Consider the following 15,693-nt stretch of genomic DNA (forward strand, 5'->3'; position numbering starts at 1 on the left):
TGTTTTTATCACGAAATATCCTAGTGGTTTTGAGTTCTAGGCAGTTCTCTCTCAGTGTCAATGATATGCCGCAAGGATATAGAAAGCTCAATATGAAAGTTTGCATTCTGGGTGATTCAACCCCCCGTTGAAAATTCGGATGTCGACACTGCGTGATGCACCGAAATGTAAAAAATACTCGGCCATTTTAGTATTACCGGAAATGAAAGGGCTGAGTTGGCTAGAGCTGTTACCACGAATGGAAGAACCAGCTGTACCTCATTCAACTAGTTAAGTACCAGATTTGATCTTGGGCTGCATCTAAACGTGGCAACTAATGCAAAGCTTGCAAACCTGCTCTCAGACAAAAGCATATTTACCAGATTTGAATCTGAAAATGTCAAAATGCCCACAGTATTTTTTAAGCATCATTGCAGTACTCTGGTCAAAGCTCTAATTCGACATTACCAAACTCAACTATCGCAACGTGCTAATAAGTATTCGTGTGATTTGTGTAAATGCGATTACGATACTTCATATCATCTAGTACATAATTGTCCCGCATTGACGCAACTTTTTTTTGTTCTCCAAACATAGTTGAATCATAAATATTGCGTTCTGCATTCTTCCGGGAACGCAGAGTAGTGTCGCTTTTGCAAAATCTCTAAATCCTTTAGGGGGTTGGAAGTTTTATTAAATGTGCATTTTGGCACCAGCAGACCGTTCAGCATCCTTTCGGGGTACACAACGATTTATTTCTGTTTGTTTTGTGCTATTTTCTTACTTCAATGATGGGAAGCTATGGCAAGTCAAAAATCTTCAAGCAACCAGGGGAACGTGCCATTTGAGTTAAATTGTCCTGATTCCTGATATTTTCGTATGCTATTAAATTTCATCTTGAACCGACTTCCAGTTCCAGAATCACAGGGTAATATGTGCAGCTAAATGAGAAAAACGCACTAAATTTTCTCGGTAACTTCTTAAGATACAAATAAAAGGCCTTGTTTTAGAATAACAGTGCGATAAGCGACAAATTTTTGATTTCATGAGTGATGACGAAAAAAGATGCGAATTTTTATAAAACTTGCTGGTAAATTCTTCTAGTTGGCAGATCTTTTTGGTTGGTGGATACCTTATGATAAAAAGAGAACCGGAATTTTCATTTTAAAATTCCCGCGCTTGTCCAATCGGTAAACTTTTATTCGCTCAACGTTGGCAACACTTTTATACACATTCTGTCAAATTTTGACGCATATAGTACGATTAGTTTTTTTTTTGCGTCTATACAAAGAAGTTGAAAAATTTTCGTGTGGCGATTTTCAAAATGGATGAAAATTTAAAGCAACGGCTCGCCTTCGAAGCGCCATTCGATTGATTGTTGTGCGGTTTCGACGTCTTATTCATAGATCCACACCTCATCGCCAGTTATGATGCATTCGATGAATGTGGGGTCACTATCTGCGTTGGAAATCATCTCTTTGGCCACATCCACACGACGCTGTTTTCATCAGCTTTTTTGGCACCAGCCGAGAAGCGACGCGTTTCAAACTCAAAACATCAGTTAAAATGTGTTCGGCTGATCCATAAGAGATGCCCAACAACACAGCAATCTCTCTAATCGGTACAGAACGATTTTGCAACACAATTTGCTTCGCCGATTCAATGTTTTCTTCAGTAACAGATGTTGTTGGGCGGCCAGGGATCTCATCGTGATCCAAGCTTGTACGACCACCTTTGAAGTGTTTATACCACTCGTATGCCTGTGTTTTTCCTAGACACGATTCACCAAAGGTCTTTTCTAACATTTTCAACGTTTCGGAACACTTAAATCCATTTGCAACACAAAATTTGATGCACGCACGTTGTTCTAAATTGTCATCCATTATAAAAAAACGCCACACGAAAATTTTTCAACTTCTTTGTTTAGACACCAAACAAAAACTAAGCGTACGATATGCGTCAAAATTTGACAGAATGTGTATAAAAGTGTTGCCAACGTTAAGAGAATAAAAGTTTACCGATTGGACAAGCGCGGGAATTTTAAAATGAAAATTTCGCTTCTTCTTTGACCATAAGGTATATAAACCAACTTTTGCAATTCCAAAAGCACCGATAATAGTGAAAAAAAGCTCACTTCAATTTCTCCGCAATGCACAGTGGGTAAAAAACGATCTAAAACGCGACTTTGCTCAATAATTTTATAAGAACCTAAGCAAATATTAAATAGTTTTTCTTATGCAAATTTTTCCGTAGATTCGATTTATGGTAGTTAGAAGATCCGCAAAGTTCACTATCATGCCCGTTTTGCTCCAATTCCTCTTTTATCTGCCTTTACTTCGAAAACTAACTGTGAAACTGGCAAAAATTGAATTCGACCAATCGGAAGGTATTCCTGACACGTTCATAAGTAAGATAAATGGATTGTTTTTAATAAGATTGATCGCAAATAATTGTATTCCGGTTTACCCAATGTCATCTTCTTCCATGAATTTACAGAATACTATGCTAGCAATCTCACGAGTAGCCAGTTTGACGTATATTGAAAATACGAGTCACAAAAAAACAACAAATAATCATTTTATTGAAACTCTGTACTGTACTCTCATATAGAAAGGTTATACAATCACTTGAAAATCGACTAGTAAAATTGGCCAAGTGTCATATGCCATTCCACTCAGTTCGTCGAGTTGAGCAATGTCTGTGTGTGCGTGTGTGTGTTTCTCGAAAATGACTTAATCGATGTTGACCAACTTAGATTCAAATGGAAGGTTTCATGGTTCTACACGGAATTCTTGAATTTCATCTGGATCCGACTTTCGGAAAAAAAGTAAAAGTTTTCTAAATTGGTCTCGAAAGTATTCCCGGTTTTCGAATTACTACGGCAGATAATAGTCATACACTCAAAAAGGATCTCACTTACTTTTCTCAGAGATGGGAGTCCGCTATTCCTAATCTTAGGTTCAAATGAAAGATCTTATGCTCCTACCGAAAATTAAGCATATTTTTCGGATGCAATTAAAATCATGGCCTTACAAACCAACTTCGATTATACGTTCTCAGGTTCCAGTGCCCGGAATACCTACAACAGTGGAACTCACTTCGTTTTCTCATGGATGTCAGAGAACTGTTTCATTCTGTTGGTAATACTAGTTAATGCACAAACAATCTCTTTGGTTTATTTTAAGAATCGGAGAGAAATATTTTTAATACCTAGTATACCACAGTACTAAATAGGAGAAAATAATTGATGTGAGAAAAGGATCATTACATCACTATGTTGTATTAAAACAGGTTTTTGAGTATTTCATTCAGCGTCAATATATGGTAACAGTGTTAAGCTATGGTAGAGTTTCTTCACCTATTCGCCACTAATGGCGCTACTTGTTATCGTGCACGGTCCCTATAGACGCAAATCGAAATTCGTTGAGTTAAAGATTTAGAATTATGTACTTATATTTATATGTGTAAAATACAGTACATATCAATGGAAAAATATAGCACAAATTGAAATACTGTAAATTTTAAGGTAAAAAACAGTACGCAGTATTTGGGTCGAAAATACAGTACGATACTGTAAAATACAGTACGGATACAAGCGTTAGTTATAACCAAACCATGTAAATAATAGGACTGAAAAGTCACCACTTGTGACTGAACACAACGCAACCGCACGAACTTCTAAGCTGCTTGTAGAATACATTGTACAGCTTCTATGCAGCGAAAAGGTTCTCGCGGAACTTGTCCTGTACTTTGAACTGTCAAAAATTGCCACGTGTTTTCTGAATCTGCTAGAAAGTTCACGCGGAACTTGATCTGTACTTTCAAGTTCTCCAAAGTTCCACATGTACTTTTAAGAAGCAAGAAAGTGGATTTTTTTAGTTATTGTGGATTTTCTGGTTGCTTGGGCACCCATCGCAAATCTGGACAGTTTAAATTTAGCTCATACATTAACAAAAACAAAATAAATCGTGTCTTTCCCATCGCTCGAAAATTATTTACGGATAACCTTCAAAAAATTATCATCAGGAACAGGAACAAGGGAATAATGCGAATTTAAACTATCGAAATATGCAAGTATTTGAAGTAATCATATATTAAAATAAATTTTCCCAAAAAATACGAAAATACATATGCCTAAAATAAAACTACTTTACGATTAGTTATGTATTGAATAACATTGACACCGCGGATGTAAATGAACAATGATCCAATGATAGTTCTTATTCAAACGGCAAAATACATAAACTGAATTCTATATCTCTATATTTTAGTAATGTATACAATACCTCCGGATGTCGTTCAAGCTCATGCAAAACAGTATGTTCGCAAAATTCAAACACTAGATGCAGTCTTCGTTTCCGCCGAAAAACTTCCAGTAGACATACCAGATTTGGGTGCTTCAGATTTTTCAACAAACGAATTTCTCGCAAAGCTATTTTTCTTATGGCAGGATCATCTTCTGATTCTACAAATCGCTTGACGGCTACCAATGATCCAGTCTCTCGATCCCTGCATTTGTAAACCACTCCATACGATCCTTCTCCTAAACGGCTTAGCTTTTCATAGCGATCCATTCTGCTACTACCTCTTGACCTGTAAATTCGAATGTAACAAATATATGATCAAATCAGTATACAAGTATGTGTGGAACAATATAAATCATTAATTTGAGAAATTGCTAGTGAGAGACATAACCGGATTAATTAGAATATGAATAAAAATGACACACTTCTTCCTGAATTCCGAATATTCGCTATAATTCGTTCTTTTCGTTTACCACGATTTAAAAGAATACTTCAAATCTAAAGTACACCTAGTCTCTGCAATTATTGAACTAATAAAGGTGGGTATTTGATGCCAGAAACATTACCGGATTGACGTGAATATGAATAACATTGGCCCGCTGAAACTGGAGCTGTGCCCTTATAAAGCATGATATCAACTACACGCAGAGAAATGAAGCATGTTTAAACTAACAAAACTGTTAGTAGATATTTCAATTTGATTTATGATGATTTCAAACTAAAATATGATTGTTTTGAACTAATTTTTCCCTTCAACATCACAGTGTTCTCTGTTTGATTTGAATCAAACTTTTTGTCTAGTCAAATGAAATTATTATTAATTTTATTGTTGAAATAAACTAACAATATTTTCACATGACAACCAAAGTTGAGTTGATGTTATCGGCAATGTCTATGTTGATTAAATCTCGTTATACCTTTATATAAAGAAAAAAAATTATTCAATCTATCTATGTTTTGAAACAATCCAAGCGTATGTATTGATAATTTATAATATTCTTGAAAAGTGCATAGCATTAAATAACACATTTTTTTGAAAAATAATTTTTTGATGCAGATATCTTGACCGGACTGATGAAGCACCAAAACATTGGATACTAAAAAAATACCCGGACTTCAACGTGAATAATTATTAAGAATTTGAATACGAGCATGAATCGAATAAAGTAACATCAAAAATTATCTTGCATAATAATTTAAAAGAAATCATTTCATTCTTCAAACCAAACCAAAATATGTGATTATAACAAGCAAAAGCGTTAGTAGAAATAACTAAATTTAAATTCATTTATTTCAACTAAAAGGTTCGTAAATTTAAAGCGCTGAAAATAATTAACTTAAACTAGAGTTCGTTCATTTAAAACTAATTTTTCGAGTTGAGTTTACTGTGAAATTGTTTGACAAGAAAATAAAAGAAACGCACAAGTAGAATATTTGTTATTTCTATCAAAATATTGATTGAAACAAACTAATGCACTGAGAAAAAATAATCATCATGTTTTGTAGTTTCAAGTAGCAATATTTGCAATATCAATCCAGATTTTCTTTTGTCACTATTTCAATAAAAAAATTCGTTGTATAAAACCCAAATTTAGTTATTTTTACAATATTTTGCTCTGCGTGTACGGCGAACGATTAAAAAATTGGGTTATGTTAGGGCTAAATAGTTTTTTATAACATTTGTGGTAATGCAAACAGTAAAGATATCATAATTATGCAAGATGCAAAATAAAATTAAGTCTTTAGTATTAATTGATAGCCCTGAAAATGATCATTCATTTAAACGAAGGTTCAAGCCAGGTTGATTCACTTCGATATTTTGTAACTGGCATGATTTTTAATTTTTGAAGGCTGCAACAAATAAAGATTTTCAAATTCACCCAAACGCAATATCTTCATTGACGTATTAGACGAAAATTGGAAAGAACTCTGCGGATTTCGAACTTTAATTTATTAGGTGCTTATAAATCTGCTTACACAGAGTTATGGACCTGAACCAACCGAAATGAGATGTTTACGATGCATTTGCTTTACTTCCTGCTCAGCCAACTGCGCAGGCTAGAATGAACGAATTTTTTGCATAATTAACCTGTTTATTAATCTTATTTTTGTGTATTACATCAACGTGTGAGTGTGATCTGACCCTTTGGCCTTTCATCTTTGTTGTTTTATTTCATTTAAAAGATATTTTTATTCAGGTCTATTTGTGTACAAGCTTTACGTGGCCGATTGAGCCGAATTTTTAAATATTTTTTTTAGTTGGATCTCGTTGTCACCCTTTTTCTAGGGGGAGAGCGAGACGAACCACCACCACCATGGTTCGTCTCGTCATCCATTGCGCATCGATGGAATTGTTGTCGATTTCCGTCTTCTTTTCGTTGCTAGTTGCTGTAGATGCACCTTGTTGTACATTGATTGCAGTTGCTGGTTGGTTGGAGGGTAAGTTGTTAACTGTAGCTGGTGCTCTTTGTTTTATAGGAGATGATGATGGATTCGTTGAAGGGTTGGTGGCTTTATTGTTGTTGATGGCTGTCACAGGTGTACTGGGGTTGCTTGGGGTTGGTGTGAAGGAAGCACCGTTGTCTTTTGGTGTAGTTGTCTCCTTGTCCAGTTTTTCACATGACTTACCGTAGTGGACAGCTTTTTGGCAATATTGACATGTGGCCATCTGCTTGTCATAGGTAACAAGTGATTTGCACGGAATTCTTGTTTCCTGACCGAAAGTCACATAAGAAGGTGTAGGCCTCCTCAAGCGTATGCGTAACAAACGTACGTCATTTAGAATACCGGGGAAAATTTCTTCCACTTTTTTTTCGATAAAGAGAATCTCTCCGTATTGGGACATAGTTTTGCAAATATAAAGATCGATGACGATTGAGGGAAGATCATGCACACGCACTTCTATAGCACTATCTTCCATATAGGTATACTGGAATGTTGTACTTAATGTTCTCGTGTTCTACATAGTGCACATTGTTATTGTCTTTTGCGAATTGAATTGCACCCAAATGGATGAAACTATCGTGTTTTACCTCGTAGATAGCGAAATAGACAAAAACAAAAGTCTCGAATCAGTATCGTGCGGCCAAAATAGATGGGTAGAAATAGACTCGTGATCATTGTATGTGTCTCTGTTGAATTTGTTTCCGTCGATACGGGACTGTGGTGGCTAAATACAGCGAAGCATGCTTAGTTTCGTCCAATCAATTGGACTTTCTCTTCTTGTGTTTTCATATGCAGGGTAGTTTAATTGGTAAAAACAATTTCCCCGGTTAGAAGTTAGCTACGGGTTCGAGTCCCGTCTCTGCGGTAACATTTTCGCGGTTTTCATTACATTACTGTATTCATATGTCAGTTTTCCAATCTGTTTCCCCGTTAGATAGCAAAGCAAAGGTTGGTGTTACATTCCTGTAGTGGAATTTGACCTTCTGTTTCAACAGACTTCGCAGCCGATTCAGAGTGTACAGAACCATTGCATGGCTAGTGCTACGATTCTACTGAATCCTTTCTGGTCGTGGTTCGAACATACGACATACTGGTAAGCATGTTGCATTTCATGTAGCGGATGCACGCTTAAACCAACATTCTTGATATAGTGATCGACTATGCGTTTCACTGTTTCAAGAAGAAATGAGCTAAGACTGATAGGCCTGAAACTCTTCGCTTCCTCATAAGTGTTGCGACCGCTTTATTCTTTATTGGCCCTCTACACTCTCCGCACCAATGAGCTCACGTTCGGAGCCCCTTGGTAAGGGACACATACTTTACAATAAAACAAACGACTACAGCGCGATGTTAGCAAGCCTTTGGGAATAAATTTAACAATTATTTCCTGACAAGCTCTTGGAATATATCCTATCGCAAGACTAAAAGTAAGATTTTCTTCAAAACATATTTGAAACGTTCATACACTGGGAAAACTTCCTTTCCTGAAGACTTGTACGGAGCAAAACTCCCAACTGACCATTTGACCGATTCAATCGTCACAATTCTTCGTGCAAGGGCCCAAGAATCGTAACTACCCGAAAACGTCTCAGAAACAGCTGTCTGTGATGGCTCCATATATCCTGGAAAGTGAGTGTTAAAAAGATAGTGAAGTCACCTTCATCTGACATTTACTCACCATCTGAAATTCTTAAGAAACCGACAAGAAAGTCCTTAGATTTCGAAAGTAACTTATTTAATCTGCTAGCCTCGTTGAGACTAGAGACATTTATGCAAAGGTTTTTCAACCACTTCGCTCAGACGATCGAAAAGCATTTTTATAAGTCTTTCGAGCCGACGCGAATGACCCATCTCTGCGTCGGTGGTTCCAAGATTTTCTGCATAATTTCTTTAGTCTAGCAAGTTCAGCATTCCACCAAGGAGCTACTCTGATAGCTCGCGCAAGCCGAAGTGGACAAGCCTCTTCCTACCCGGGTAGGTGTAAATAGCAAACAAAGGGCAAAATAATAACAAATTTTACCATCATATCTTGGCTTGATGTTTCTGTGTTGTCAGAGCGATACTTGATATTTTCGTGATATTTCATCAAGGGATCAAGACATTGTACAATATCTGTTCAACATCAAAATTAGTTATAATATCTTATTTCGTTATTGATGAGTTATTTCAATTTCATTAAGTAAATTGACCCAGTAGTTTTATCTTCAAATAAAATACCATTGAATAAACTGCATCAGAATCAGATAAGAGAAATACTTAAGATATTACTCTATTCTAAATGCTAGATTATAAAATAATTAACAAATTCATCTTCTATAAATATTTTGTTCTTGGTTTGATATTACAATGACAGAATTTTTTATTTTGTTGCTATTTTCTCATGCAAGCTTTGATATGATTTTTGATATTTTGACTCTTATTTCAAACTAAATAATGTTAATTTCTACCATTGAGATGTTTGATTTTAATGACAGAATTTGGTATTGGTTTGCAAATCACTTCTACCCGGGTATGCTGCAACTATAAATGAGTTTCGACAACATTTTCCAAATCAATTGGGGTTTCAATTGTTGGTTGGTACCCGGTCAATCTAGTCGCTAGCCCTCTTCATAGAGGTCCCAGTCTGTAGATTTGGGATTACGATATTTGACAATATCAAATTTAACGTTTAAATGATCAAAAAAGATGTACTTATGATTAGATAACGAAAGTTTGAGCTCAGCGGAGACGAGTCAATTTACCAACTCATGCGCAGTTCTATCAGAACAGAGAGTAACATCCTAAACCTCCTCTCTAGCAGACCTCGCAAAACTTGGACGATTTTCTTTGTACTGCTCATAAATTCCATCTCGAATTTATATCTGCCCCAAAAGATATGGTGAGCATTGATTTCACTGCCGATTATAAGCGGTTAATCACTTTTGCAACAGTATTATACAACCTTTTTGAAGTATTCACTGGGTTTAATGACTTTCCAACGTAGAAGGTTCCCTTTTGCAAATGCGGTTCTTGAACAAAAGCTATAGAAGCTTTACCTTCTTGCAGAAGTCTTGTTAGAATCATAGTTGCTGTACGTTTATGCTGTAGATTGATTTGTGCTACTCTAACCATTATCATTTAAAGTAATGAACTCTCCATCTCCAGCACTTATCGTACAGCAATTAGAAAAAAAGATTGGCTTATAAACGGCTATAGCGAATTGGCAATTATTGGCTTATAACCACCTATAGCGAACTATGGAAGGATTTTTTTTAAAATATTTTAATTATCTAAATCCAACGTGTTGCGAAGAATGAAGTCGTCCACTGTACCAGAGCTTCGCTCAAAACAGTAATGGCAAAACCAAGATATTCCGTTCACGACTGCATTATTCAATCTTCTGCAGCCATTCAGTCATCGGCACGGAAATACACCTTGACTTGGGAGATCATATTTTTGTGGCATGGCACAGGAAACCAGTGCACAGTGGGGAAAAATAGACCAAAAACACGACGATTTTTTGGAGGCATGACACAGCTGACCACAAAGCACTTTTTTGGTGTAAAATGGTCAGTAAAATCGATTTCATGTATTTAGAAGGACCGCACGAAACACTATCATGTTCATTTTACCCCAAGTACCCTTTTTATACTGCATTGTATTCAAGCTTAACTATATAACATGAAACCGAAGAACTTGCAGAAGAGCGAATAGAGTGTTTCCGATGTAAAAAAGTCTAACAAATCGATTGCAAATAGTTTTATTGACAGCAGAAATCTCATTGTACCGTTTTACCCCATTTCATTTCTAGTAATAATACTCAGTTGAAATATGATCTACAATCCAAAAGCAGATCCAATACGATCTATCAATATTGGTTCATATTACGTGCAAAACATCTGTGATCCAATTAAACACAATGCGAATGACAGTACTAGCTTGTTTACCCCGTTTTACCCCAATTTATATCATAAGTCGTATTTCTGGTTAAACTTTCTTTCGCATACCGAAAGCAGGATGATTGCGGTTGATGAAAATTTATTGATATTACGAAGAAAGCCCTAAAAATAGGATTACAAATGAATTCAATGACCGCACGAATCTTGTTATACCGTTTTACCCCAATTTATTTCATAAGTCGTCTTTCTGGTTAAACTTTCTTTCGCATACCGAAAGCAGGATGATTGCGGTTGATGAAAATTTATTGATATTACGAAGAAAGCCCTAAAAATAGGATTACAAATGAATTCAATGACCGCACGAATCTTGTTATACCGTTTTACCCCAATTTATTTCATAAGTCGTCTTTCTGGTTAAACTTTCTTTCGCATACCGAAAGCAGGATGATTGCGGTTGATGAAAATTTATTGATATTACGAAGAAAGCACTAAAAATAGGATTACAAATGAATTCAATGACCGCACGAATCTTGTTATACCGTTTTACCCCAATTTATTTCATAAATCGTATTTCTGGTTAAACTTTCTTTCGCGTACCGAAAGCAGGATGATTGCGGTAGATGGAAACCGATTGATATTACGAAGAAAGCCCTAAAAATAGGATTACAAATGTATTCAATGACCGCACGAATCTTGTTATACCGTTTTACCTCAATTTATTTCATAAGTCGTATTTCTGGTTAAACGTTTTTCTGCATACCCTAAACAGGCTGATTGTGGTTGATGAAAATCGATTTATATTAGGAACTATTTTCCAAATGTGGAGCAGAATCTTACGACTCAGTTAAAGGATAAATTGGGGTAAAACGGTATAACAAGATTCATGCGGCCATTGAATCCATCTGTAATTTTATTTTTAGGGCTTTCTTCGTAATATCAATCGATTTTCATCAACCGCAATCAGCCTGCTTACGGTATGCAGAAGAACGCTTAACCAGAAAAAACGACTGATGAAATAAATGTGGGTAAAACGGGTTAAACAGGCTAGTACTGTCATTCGCATTGTGTTTGATTGAATTACAGATGTTTTGTACGTGATATGAACCAATATTGGTAGGTCATATTGGATCTGCTTCGGGATTGTAAATCTGAATTCAACATAAAATCATATTTGTGCGAAAATTGGGGTAAAACGATGTAGCATTACGCATGCGATCATGAAGACTTCGTGTTAATTATTATTTGAGGTTATATGCGAAACATAGAACTGTCTTGTTTAACCAATATTGGTCTAAACACCGATCAGTAGAACTATTTTTTCTGTAAATTCATGGAAGAAGATGATTGGGGGTAAAACATAATATAGTTTTATATGGTCAATCTTATTAAAAACAATCCATTAATATAGCTTATGAGCATATCAGGAATACCTTCTGATTGGTCAAATTTTTCCTGAGTTTCACAGTTAGTTTTCGAAGTAAAGTCAGAAAAAAGAGGGATTGGAGCAAAACGGGCATGATAGTGAATTTTTCGGATCTTCTAACTATCATAAATCGATTCTACGGATCAATTTGAACAAGAAATACTAACTTTGAAAATATTTGCTTAGGTTTTTATAAAATTATTGAGCAAAGTTTGATCGTTTTTTCCCACTGTGCAGTGGATCAATTCTTTGTAGGAAGTAACTCCACCAGATGTCACACGGCTTACCTATTTGGTGGACTTATACCACCGGTACAGGTGGACCGTAGAGTTATTCTTAGCCAGTTGGGAAAACCGCTACCGACACTGCACGGCTATCTAGGCTGCTCAGAAAGGGAAGTTGGCATTGATGGTCAACTTGCATGAGTTGCCGAGCAGCCGTGCGTAATTATCGAGGGATTACCATTATTTCTTGCATTCCAAAATTGTTTGAAAAAATGAATAATGGAAAAATATTTCAACAAGTAAAATATTACATAACCTCAAAACAACATGGCATATTCATAGGTCGTTCTATTTCAACAAATCTCTTGGAATTCATTACATTCATTTTGGAAGCCATGGGCAATAGAAACTGTGTAGAAACTTTATATACTGACTGCAGCAAAGCTTTCGAAAGAATTGACATGCCATTATTACCACGTATTTTTTTTTAATACGGCTTTGAAAAAAAAAACTTTTGGAATGGCTTGATTCATATCATGCAAAACGCACACAAATTGTACGCTATCAAAACACTTTTGTATAAATCAATAAAGGTCACTTCAGGGGTTCCCCAAGGTTCACATTTAGGCCCTCTTTTTTCATTTTATACGTAAATGACATTTCCTTCTTACTCAAACATCCAAAAGTACTTGTATATGTCGATGACATGAAGCTCTTTATGGAAATAAAAAAGGCGGGTGAGTAATGTCAGAGACATAACTGAATGTCGTGAATACGAAAAAACTGATACGCTCCCATCACTTTTCCGAATATCAGTTAGTTGATTGATTGTATGAATTGCTTTCTTCTTTTTCACTAATAGAGTTTGAAGCGATGCCCCTACATTAATGTACAGATTAGTTACTTTAAACAGCTACCATTCTACAACTATATATTCCAAACTTGAAACAATTTGCCTGTTTGCCTTTCTCGTATTTGAAATCTCAATTTTCAACTTTTTATATTCCCGTAAAAATACTCGGATGATAGTTTTGGGGGATTGGAATATAGATACTTCAAAACAAGATAATATTAAATTAATTGATTTCATGAGCAAGTATATGAAGCTGGATATGAAATCTGCTCCTTCACAAGCTAATACGGTTGTAGTCACATGTATTGATCTCGTATTTGCTGGAGATATCATTTAATCATAGAAAGCAGTTGATATATTTCACTTTTCATGTCATAGGCTTATTGTATCATTGATAAACCTAGCGAATAAACATTTTCTTCATTGGAAGATCCGTTAATCGGTTGTGAACGTTATAGCTACGTCAAACATATTAGTATCTCATCCACGGACAACAGTGTGTAACAATGGATCCAGCCAATTATTGAACTCTAATTATGTTATCCATTTTATTTTATTTTTATTCACTTTTGCCTTTCTCATATAGATTGGCTATGCAATCAACCGACTTTTGAACCGAGGCCCAGAGGGCCGAGTGTCATATACCATTCGACTCAGTTAATCGAGTACGCAAAATGTATGTGAGTCTATATGTATACAACAAAAATGTGCACTCGATTTCCTCGGAGATGGCTGTGCCGATTTTCTGAATTCAGAAAATTCAAATGAAAGGTCTCTTTATCCCATGAGTTGCTATTGAATTTTATCCCAATCGAACTTCCGGTTCGGGAGTAACGTGGTAAAATGTACAAAATAAATTAAGAAAAAGTGCACTCGTTTTTCTAAGAGACCACTCAACCACAGATTAACAGACAAGACGTAAATAAAGACGTGAGTAAATTCTTTTAAAAATGAATTTTCTTGGGGCACTCCATCACTGCCGCCAGATAGACCGGTGCACCGGCACAGACACACTCGGCGTAGTTCCCCTTCCGGAGCAAACGATGGATTCTACCGCCAACTGGGAACTGCAGACCAGCACGGTTCCACAAGATGCTGTTAACAGCTAGACAGCCAATTCAGTATTACTGGCTGCCGCTCTACTAACTATCTCTTTTATATCGTCTCACTGTTCTGCGAACAGAAAAAGGAATTTTGGAAACGGGGCTTTTCGTACACCGCTGCCAATAGCAGGTATAAAATGAAATGTGATGTGAGAAATAGCGTCATTTAAGTTAAAACAGCTACTTTGAACGTACGAGACACCGTCAGCACGATGGCACCGAAAACCGGTAGAAAGGCAGCCAAAAAGTCCAGCAAGGCCCATTGAAAGCACTTTTCAGTGCTAAAGAGCTAGTTGAATTTTGTCACTTTCCTACCAGCTATTTTCTGAGCAACTGTTGCCGAAACAAAACACACACGAGAACCATCTCAGATCTCAATATTTTCTACCAAAAGATTCATCAAGATGGAACTTAAAATAAATTGCACCGTCACTAACACATTCAATTACGAACGGCAATGCGAAAGCGAAAGTTATGATGTTGAACACACCTTATACTAGTATGAGGTCGTGCGAAAATATGCCATGCGAAACAGGGTCGCCATATATACAGGTTAATCTGTATTTTATTTATACATAGAATAGCCTTGGTATTACATTCCTGTAGTTGAATTTGACCTTCTGTTTCAACAGACTTCGCAGCCGATTCAGAGTGTACAGAACCATTTGCATTGCTAGTGCTACGATTCTACTTACACTACGAATCCTTCCAGGACGCTTTAACTTAAATGACGCTATTTCTCACATCACATTTCATTTTATACCTGCTATTGGCAGCGGTGTACGAAAAGCCCCGTTTCCAAAATTCCTTTTTCTGTTCGCAGAACAGTGAGACGATATAAAAGAGATAGTTAGTAGAGCGGCAGCCAGTAATACTGAATTGGCTGTCTAGCTGTTAACAGCATCTTGTGGAACCGTGCTGGTCTGCAGTTCCCAGTTGGCGGTAGAATCCATCGTTTGCTCCGGAAGGGGAACTACGCCGAGTGTGTCTGTGCCGGTGCACCGGTCTATCTGGCGGCAGTGATGGAGTGCCCCAAGAAAATTCATTTTTAAAAGAATTTACTCACGTCTTTATTTACGTCTTGTCTGTTAATCTGTGGTTGAGTGGTCTCTTAGAAAAACGAGTGCACTTTTTCTTAATTTATTTTGTACATTTTACCACGTTACTCCCGAACCGGAAGTTCGATTGGGATAAAATTCAATAGCAACTCATGGGATAAAGAGACCTTTCATTTGAATTTTCTGAATTCAGAAAATCGGCACAGCCATCTCCGAGGAAATCGAGTGCACATTTTTGTTGTATACATATAGACTCACATACATTTTGCGTACTCGATTAACTGAGTCGAATGGTATATGACACTCGGCCCTCTGGGCCTCGGTTCAAAAGTCGGTTGATTGCATAGCCAATCTATATGAGAAAGGCAAAAGTGAATAAAAATAAAATAAAATGGATAACATAATTAGAGTTCAATAATTGGCTGG

General features: G+C 36.4%; 1 protein-coding gene across 4 annotated transcripts in view; it reads right to left on the reverse strand.

The window, feature by feature from the left end:
• LOC131440614 (cyclin-dependent kinase-like 1) overlaps positions 1 to 15,693 on the reverse strand; it is an 85,196-nt gene that overhangs the window by 20,707 nt on the left and 48,796 nt on the right. For all 4 annotated transcript variants that reach the window (XM_058612054.1, XM_058612053.1, XM_058612052.1 and 1 more), the window contains one exon: positions 4,266 to 4,572. In XM_058612054.1, coding sequence (XP_058468037.1) covers positions 4,266 to 4,572 — 307 coding nt within the window. The remainder of the gene's footprint in view (positions 1 to 4,265; positions 4,573 to 15,693) is intronic.

Source organism: Malaya genurostris, chromosome 1 (assembly GCF_030247185.1).
Source record: "Malaya genurostris strain Urasoe2022 chromosome 1, Malgen_1.1, whole genome shotgun sequence".
In the NCBI taxonomy this organism is placed as follows: Eukaryota; Metazoa; Arthropoda; class Insecta; order Diptera; family Culicidae; genus Malaya; species Malaya genurostris.